General features: G+C 30.5%; 1 protein-coding gene across 1 annotated transcript; it reads right to left on the bottom strand.

Annotated features, from left to right (window-relative positions):
- Nucleotides 1-1919: 1919 nt before the first annotated feature.
- LOC117690128 (protein SSUH2 homolog) lies at nucleotides 1920-8031 on the bottom strand. The gene is made up of 13 exons (XM_066068001.1): nucleotides 7543-8031; nucleotides 7328-7362; nucleotides 6873-6968; nucleotides 6335-6401; nucleotides 6068-6197; nucleotides 5781-5841; nucleotides 4763-4887; nucleotides 4487-4549; nucleotides 3767-3867; nucleotides 3177-3269; nucleotides 2985-3087; nucleotides 2785-2883; nucleotides 1920-2342 (listed from the first exon to the last, which is right to left on the bottom strand). Exons 1-13 carry the CDS (start codon nucleotides 7554-7556, stop codon nucleotides 2196-2198), a joined length of 1134 nt encoding a protein of 377 aa, XP_065924073.1. The 5' UTR covers nucleotides 7557-8031; the 3' UTR covers nucleotides 1920-2195.
- Between the last annotated feature and the right edge of the window lie 1354 nt (nucleotides 8032-9385).

Raw genomic sequence — 9385 nt, 5'->3', positions numbered from 1 at the left:
ATTTATGTGTGTACACATGTACATATGTTCCGATTTTTTGCACACATTTGACAATCAGATCCAAAACAGTGTGAATTTTAATTCGAGTCCATCAACTTGAGTTACACGTTTCATTCAACAGGGTCTGGTACATGTAAACTAGAATTAAGTCCCCTTTTCTCGTTCTACATATTGTTTTGTTTTGCATGGTTCGGACTTGACGATAGGATTTTTATATTTTAAAGACACTGACAGAGAATTTAAATGACAAACTAAAGATAGCATATATACAAATGCTAATATTTATACATGAGCTTTATACTTAAATCTTTAATGTAAAGAAATATATGTATTTATTAAAAGGAATTTTACATTATTTTCCTGCCTTCTATAAATTCAAATCTTTTTTTTTAATAGTGGTGAAAATATAGACTACAAAAGAGGAGCGCGCACAATGTTATTCGCGTACATTTTAAAACAAATACAATAATGACAATCATTTAAATACATCCTCTAATGATAAAATATTGAGAATAACATTTTTCATAATTCAAATACAAACAATACAGGCAAAAAAGATATAAGTTGATAAATTCATAATAAAGTTATAAAAGACCACAAGAGCTTGCATTATCTTACATTTGGTTATTAAAGATTTTTGTAAAATCAGGATTTTAATATGTTTTCTGGGACAGACTGGAGCAATTCTAATCGTTCAACTAAAATCAGCATCGAAATTACGATGTATTTCTGACACCACTTCTCTATAATACTGTATGCATATACACGAACTGCCAATAGCAACACATTCATGAAATTGATGCGATAGTGATAATGATGACGTTCCGAAAAATAAATTTTATTTATGCTTTAATGTCTAAAGAACTGCGAACGCTAACGCCCGTTTCCCGCCTACATTTTATATCCAAATATTTCGGAATTCCTGTCAGATATTCAAAAACTAAGTTTTTTACTAAAAAGTATAATCAAATCCTAATCAATTTATATCAACATAAAATTTGTAATCAAATTATTCATTTTTAAACAAAAGTTTTGCTAACACGGGGTCTAAATTTTTTTATTGAAATCGGTCTCTATGAGTGAGGAAAATATTATTTAGCGGCCAATATGTGCATAAAAACTTAATACTAACATTTTTACGATATATATTAAAGTAAAATTTTATATTAATTCATATCTGTTAAATAGTTTTCAAAAATTTACAAAGCAAAATTCTTTTTTTTGGATGTATTGCGGTCTGTAGACATATGCCCCCCCCCCCCCCCCCCCCGTGAAACAACAAACCCCTTGGTAAAAATATGCTAAATAACAATAATTAAAATCCCTCAAAAGGAATTTTTGTTTCACGGGGGGGGGGGGAGATGTTTTAAAAAACATTTCCGTTTTCCGTTATTTTCTATTCTGAAATGAGCTATTTAAACCCAAAATACAAAGTTATCTCTCTTTGTTGGACCAAATCATTTATATTAAATGAAAATATACATAACTGTTTACATTATTATAAAAAATCAACTTTAATTAGACAACTTTCAAAAAATGAGTTTTAGTTAGGCGGCTGGACAATGCCATCGTTCGCAGTCCATAGTAAAACTGGTCAATGCGTTCTTATTTATGAACTGTTTAATTACACAATTTCTCAACATATATAAATTGTGGAAATCGTGAAACTTTTTTTTTAGGAAAAAAATAATTGTACCCGGTATATACATGACATGAACAAAGTTTGAAATATTCTCTTTAATAGATCAAGAACAATCGAGTAAACTTTTAAAATCAAATGCAAATTAATGCACTTCTTAATTCTTTGGCACATAAATGAAGTGTTATATATATATATATATATATATATATATATATATATATATATATATATATATATATATATATATATATATATATATATATATATATATCCTAATTCTTTTTTAATTGTTCATGAAAAGCCATACCTAAAACATTGCTAAAATGGACCTAAATGAAAAAATCCATGCTCATATATTATGTTTCAAAAGAAAATATTCATTCTCTAATCACAAATGATAGTAAAAGTAAAACAAAATAGTTATCTTTAGTTTTTTGTTCAGGTGAGCTAACAACAAAACTTGTGATAATCAAAGGTATACAAAATCCCCTATAAAACAAAAGGTCTGTTTAATTTTGAAAAACTCCCAGCTGCTTGAGGTCATTATATAAATTTATTGAATAGTGCATCCCCAGCAGCATTGGTCGGGATAGTCGGGTCCATACACCTTGTTCTCCAGTCCGTAAACAAAGAAGGTAAACTCCTTCCCCCGGCGCCTGCAGACACACTGTGTCACTGGCACCATACGAATCATGTGGTGCTGAAATTAACAAAATAACGAGATCGTTGTGATAACATAAACCAAAACGGCTGTTTGGTAGTATCATTTCTTTGCTGAGAAACCGCATGATGACGAAGACGACGACGACGATGATGATGATGATGATGATGATAATCATATCAACAAAAAACCACGATGATGAGATTGTGGATCAACACAACGATAATGCTAATTAGCAAAAACGTTCAAAGAAAGAAATATGCATTACTAAATGCATATGGAATAACTTTGGCAAAGTCATCGAACATTTGACGACATATTTAGTTCCGAACATCAAATCAAAATGAATTGCTTGAACAAAAACCCCCCAAATTTTACATAGAAAATAGATGGATCTGCTGTTTTGGGTAAAATGTGGCATTCTTCTCCATTAAAAGAATCAATATAAAGTGTTAAGTATGAATTATGGAATCTTAAATACCTGCATGTGAATCCTCTTCATTGGGAACTGATGACTGCCCACAAAATTGTGGGACACTTCGTTTACTTCCGCTACCGGAAAATTAGCTACCGGCTGTACCTTATGAATTAATAATAAATAAAATTAAATAAATAAATAAATCCTTTACTTTGAAATTAATTTCTTTGTATATTTCGAATATCTTTTTATAACAAAAATACCCGGGGCTGCACTTCGTTAAAACCAAGAGTTCCGGTGGTCTGCGAGATCATATAAGCTGGTATCGTCCCCCTCTCTATAACATGCTCCGATACATTATTCACCCTGAAAACAGGATCTGCCGCCTATCTCAATGTCTTCAAATGAGTCATAATCTCAGTGACTGATCTTCAAGCAATCGATGCATAACTTACCAATTAATGATGAGTTTGATAAACCATTTAAGATTGCATTCACCCTGACAGGCTGGACAGCGTACTTTGCCACTACCGCGACAATTTGAACATCTTAAACAAACAAAAAAACCAACATTTTAATATAGTATTTATAGATATTAATATCCAAATGATCTGCTAATCATAATAATTAAACATATTTTTTAGCGAATATTGGCGCAAAAAATTTCATTTTTAAAGCATTGTCGTTATCCTAGAGACGTTATTCCTCCTCTTAGTTTATGTATCAATTTTTTTGAATTTGTCAAAGTTCCGAATACGGTCGCCTCTCACGAGATATATTTGTAAAAATCTTTTTTTTTATTATTTCATGAGATATTTTGATTCTGTGAATCAAATTACCATCAGACCTGCCTTAAACTTTGACATATGATATTTTTTTGAACAATAAATAACATTAAATAAACAAAAACTTCAAATATTTTAGCTTTAAAATTTGCGCATTTTTTCTTAATCTTTTTACAGAGCTCATCTTCATAAGGAGGTGAATATAGCCCCCAAAACGGTCACGACTATCCAACCCTCTTAATCAAAGCTATGATTCTTACGTGACTCTTCCATTAAAACACCAGGAGCAGCTCACTCTGCAGCTTTTACCATTGCGGGTCACCGTCTTTGAACCCCGGCCACCGCAAGAACTGCATTTCACCTGTACACAGAGCTTATCGTATCAATCACATACAATTAGATTTTTTTTTAAACGATGTCTTTTAACTTACTTTATTAATTTCTTTGGGGTTAAACATGAGCTTAAATTTAGGCTTCGCTGATGATGATTTTTATTCATCTTACATTTCGACATCGATTATAATTAATACCAAAAACTCAACTGCTCCCCAATGATTGATTTTTTATTCTGATTGAACATAATTAGTTTTTCTTCTTGATTTGTTAAATTAAGGTGCCTCACTACACCTTGAAATAATTCCTCAAATCAGCAGAAAATTACTTGATTATAATAGAAAGCATGATGGATAAGAGGTATCATATGTCAAATAGGCGAAAAAATGTGCAATTTTGGATAAAAAATGATAGTTTCAAAAATTTCATTTAGTTAACATAAACAAAAGCCCAGGCGCATTCGAACTCATGATCTGGGGTTCACAAGCCTGATACTTTAACCACTGAGCTATGACGATATACATCTGATTCGATTGATACAAATAGTTTAACAAAACATTTAATTCGCCATATTGTGACGTAGTGTCTTAAAAAGTATAAGTCTAGCTGTAGTGAAGTACCTTAATTTTGATCAAATTTATATTTACCCTTCCGCTACCATTACATCGATCGCATTTTACTTTTCCCTTTGCTTCACATCTAAAACAAGGCTGAAATGAAATGCAGTTCCTGTAAATAATATAGTTATTAGTTTAAACTTCCTAATAGGGCTAGAAAATTATTTTAAAAAATTTGGAATTTTAGTTTATGGCTAACAAATCATAAAAAATGGAGGCAGATCTGCTTGGCAATCTGTTGACCACCAGGCTTCCTTAATTAAATTCTCATTCAAACTTTCAAACAAATGCTTTTTGCAAACTGACCCTAACAAAGGCAGTGTGGGGTACTTCATGATGCTGAGTTTCGTTTTTGAAAAACTCCTTAAACGTTGCAGGAATTTCCCAGGGACCAGGGGCAGGTCCATTCTGTGATCCGTCAACAAACTGACCTGAAATAATTGACGAAAACGTCATTTCCAAATATCTAAGTATTAAATTGCTTCATAAAACGCTTTAGTTATTACTTGTATTGTGAAGAAGGTTATGTTTACGCAAAAAAATGTACAAGACCCTTCTTTTATACTGGCATTTTGAATTTGTTTTTTGACAGATGACTTTTGATTACTATTAATAAGCAATTAAATTTAAATCAGAAAAGTATATGAAGTTAATGAAAACTACCAATCATATTGTCGAAAATTCTCGGTGATTTATGATCCAAAAAAGATACTGCACAACGCCATCGGAAAACAATTGTAGAAACAAATATACTTTCTAATGGTTTTTTACTTCTCCGATCAATAAATGTTTTGACGTACATGTACATATTCCGTTTCAAGAAATGTTTGTATACTTCCACACGCAGAGCTGTGAGTTAATTAATTATATGTAGGTTCATTTGCGTACTAAGACCTGCTTATTTTTATTGAAATATTGAATTTAATTTCTAAACTCATATCACCTGACCGTAAATGTAAGTAATCTTTTGGTTTGAAATACATTGACTTAAGTCAGCTTAATTAAATTCTAGCTTTTTGGACAACGAAAGGAGAGTTATAACTCTTTTTGATGTTTGTTATTCTTACAAAATGTACATAAAACATAGGATAATATATGATGCCATGGATCTATATTATCAGATTGACCTGACGAGACGTTCGTAATATAATGCGCTTTGTTTCATCATAGATAAGAGACTACATATGTCAGGTTCCTATGGAATTAAAAAAGTTTAATAATTTCTTTAGATTACTTTTGAGCTTGACATTTATGAAAATTATATTCTAAAAATAATATATGTACATTATACCCTACCGATTTATTTTTATTAATCAAAAAGTACCTCGAAATGGTTCGTGGTCCCATTTAGAAGTTCTTTCTTCTGTAAAAGTTTCTAAAAAGTACTGAAAAAAATGACGTTTAATGCAAAGTATTCAGAAATTATGTGCTTTATCTTCTCATCATTCACTTTTGTGATTTCTCTGTGTTAATAACTCAGCAAACCGACCTCCATTTAGAGGCAGTTAAATCTTATAATAGGTTGCATCTACTTCTTTAGGTGTTTTTTTTTTTGTTATTCAAATTCTTAACGTCGTTTGATGTTTTTATCTTTGTAGAAAATAAACTTACGTGATAGGACGTGGACGATTGTAATTTCTCAAAAGTGAGGCTTTTGGCTGTTCCTGTTCCCCAGCAAGTTTGTTTAGAGACAAACTCAATCAGGGCTTTTCTGGCGGTATCTTCTGTTATAACAGGCGCACTTTAAATATATACAAACGACATTACATTTCTTTTCTATCATACCCATCATATTTTGTTTCCTTCTTTTCTTTCCACAGTGCCGTTTTCCGAATTAGTTGACTTAACTTCGATATTTCATTTAATAACAACTATTACCTTGTAAATGTTGGTTGTACATAGTCCTGAGGAGGAGCAAATACCGTGGGAGGAGGGGGAAGAAGAGCTAAAAATATATATAGAAACATCTTAATATCAAGTGCTGAGGAGATTTATGAAAAGTTCAAGATAAAATGGGATGACTGCGCTGATGCTGGATGCTTTAATTAGAAGTAAAATATCTTTAAATGTATTTTAATACATAGCCTTTTTAATCGTTTTCACTTCAGTTCTGCGAACTTCAAACAAGAATTTTAATGAAATATTAATATGAATGTATATAATATATATCTAATGTAATAAAAAGAAGTTTTTATAGATTTTTAAAACATTCGGGTTAAAATTGATTGGATTTCTAATTCAGTTAAAAATGGTCACTATGAAGCGGGGTTGTGCGTTTAATTCATATTGATACAATCTATTATAAAAGGTGCACATAAGTTGTACAGCAGAACGACACAAAACATTAAACGATATATTTTTCACCCATATATTCAATAAGAATCGAACATGAGGTTCCTTCTAAAGGTGTACTTACATTGGTCCATGCGAGCATTATCATAGCCAGCAACTGTGTCGAAACTGACATCCGCTTTGTGCTCATTGTCCTCAATGTACAGACTCTCGCTAAAATCTTTAATAAGAATCAGAAATTAAATTCAACCATTATAAACACACCATTGGTATCTCCAATTCCGATACATCGAATGATATGGATGTGTCAATGTGATGTGGACGCCCCAGTCAATTATCTCTCTCTCTCTCTCTCTCTCTCTCTCTCTCTCTCTCTCTCTCTCTCTCATCTTAGTTTTTCTCTCTAGCTGGATATATAGAAGACTGGGATATATCTAAAATTTGTGTCTTCTTAAACACTTGAACATTTGAGCTTCATGTTTGATGAATTAGGCCTATGTATTATTACAACTGTCCTGTCTGATGGACACAATTTATCTACATGAGATTTGCCTATCGACGTATTATATCCCTCATTACCTTGCTCGCTCTCATCTATCGTCTGCTCGTCAATTCTAGAAAAAAAAATACGATGAGGTAAGAATTCCGTCATCTACAATTTCGAAAACTACGGCCTAGTAGTTTAAAGGAAGCATGTTAAAGACAATTTTTTGTCCTAAAACAATTACTTTTTTCATGTGTTAACATGTATAAACACATTATGCCTTGTGAAAAGATAAAGTTAATGAACATACCCAACTTTCGCCATGTCGAACGTCGTCCAATGCCAATAAGTCCCAAAATATTTCTGACTGACACAAGTTTTGAAATCATTTCAAAACCATGAATAAAAAATAACACAAAAAACTAGCATGAGCAAACATTGGAAGTGATCGAACCGCGGTTTCTCTTTGTAGAAGGTTGTTTAAAATCCACACTGTGTTGGAGAGGTAAAATCAATGATTTATTTCTTCATCGACCTTTGCCTTGAAAGCTATATTGTAATAATGCAATAACCGCATTATTGATAATCATTTATTTCTACATGTTAAGGTATCATTAGAAAAGCGTGATATGAATGCTATACGTATCGCTCTGTTTGTTAGTTCCTCATTTTTTCCTAATAAACAGAGCTGTGTTTTTTTCCCTTTTTACACACGGGGAATCCTGAAAGGTATCCTTCGGGGAACTGTGCAAAATTATATTTACATACTATTTTTAAAAGGGTACAATATACAAAATATCGCTAATTTCACTGTACGGATATTATAATTGCACGATGTAATCTACAGTATACTAGAACTTAACCAATAACTGACGATTTCTTAAAAATAATATCAGGTCTATGACACTATTTAAGCTCATTTGTATTATCTAGGACACTTAACTTGTGTATTTGGAAAATTAATGCTCGACCAAAATACATGCATATAAAAGAAAATGTTTATCTAATATATGATTACTTATTTCAAACACTCGCCATAGTATAAACTATTTTCAAAATCTCATAATTTGTAAAACTTAACATCTCATTGGAAATCCATATAAGAAACAAGATTCCTGGAAATGGTCTAAATAATCAATTTGTGCTCAAGCAAGTTTTTAAAAAAATGGTTTTCATTAAAATTGATATAAACACTTTGAAACCGAACAAGTTTGATTTTAAAAACAATAGATGGCTCGTAGACAACAATACTTCTGTGTGTAAACATAAATATTTTCGTATATCATACACTACTGAGTTATTTTTATTGCATTGCTTGTCATGAAATGATCAAATTTAATTTTTATAACTTATGAAAGCTTTTCGACAGTAATTTTTTTTTAATTATAAATATTTATCAAACAAAATACATTTAAATTCGAGATAATACCTCCGCAGAGGCTCTCTAGATATACATCACCTGGGGTGCCTGGGGCCCCCTGGATCAGTAGTGCTATTCAGCAGTATAAATAAATCATATAATTATATATATATATATATATATATATATATATATATATATATATATATATATATATATATATATATATATATATATAATTTAAAAAATATATGTTTTCTTTGGTATTTATAATTGTATTTTTAAAAGCATAAATAGACGTAAATATGAACTATCACATGGTATTTATGCATACATGTATATATCATAATAGTAATGTAAAATAAAAACGGGGGAATAACATTCGGTCATTCATATAATGTCTGTATCAATATTATACAAATATATAAATCAAAATATATTTTAAAATTTATATACATACACAAATATATATAAGGAAAAGGAAACAAATAGTAATACAATTACAATTGGTCTGCCAGTGTTTTCAAAATTTTGTAACTGGATTCGAAAGTAATTATAAAATTTAACCTATATAACTACAGATTAAGATCAGTTAAATGGTTAGTTGATTGCATATAAGATACAGTAGACACAGTAAACAATTAATTTTTTTCAATATGTCGGGATGTTTGTTGTAATATCAGAAAATACAATATTACAGTTTTGAAAAAGAAGTTTTTAAATAATTTTTCTAACATGTAAATAGGAAAAAAAATTATAAAATTTTCAAAGGGTAATACAAATAATTCAAATA

Source organism: Magallana gigas, chromosome 8 (assembly GCF_963853765.1).
Source record: "Magallana gigas chromosome 8, xbMagGiga1.1, whole genome shotgun sequence".
NCBI classification, from domain to species: Eukaryota; Metazoa; Mollusca; class Bivalvia; order Ostreida; family Ostreidae; genus Magallana; species Magallana gigas.
The sequence above is the reverse complement of the archived record's forward strand: the minus strand, read 5'-3'. Positions and strand labels throughout refer to the sequence as shown.

Bases quoted from the DNA above. Each gene is read 5' to 3' on its own strand.
- LOC117690128 (XM_066068001.1), bottom strand. The intron at 3,868-4,486 runs GTAAATATAAAT...CTCTGTGTACAG, and splicing joins GATGTAATGGTAGCGGAAGG to GTGAAATGCAGTTCTTGCGG. The intron at 2,343-2,784 runs GTATTTAAGATT...TGTTAATTTCAG, and splicing joins TGAAGAGGATTCACATGCAG to CACCACATGATTCGTATGGT.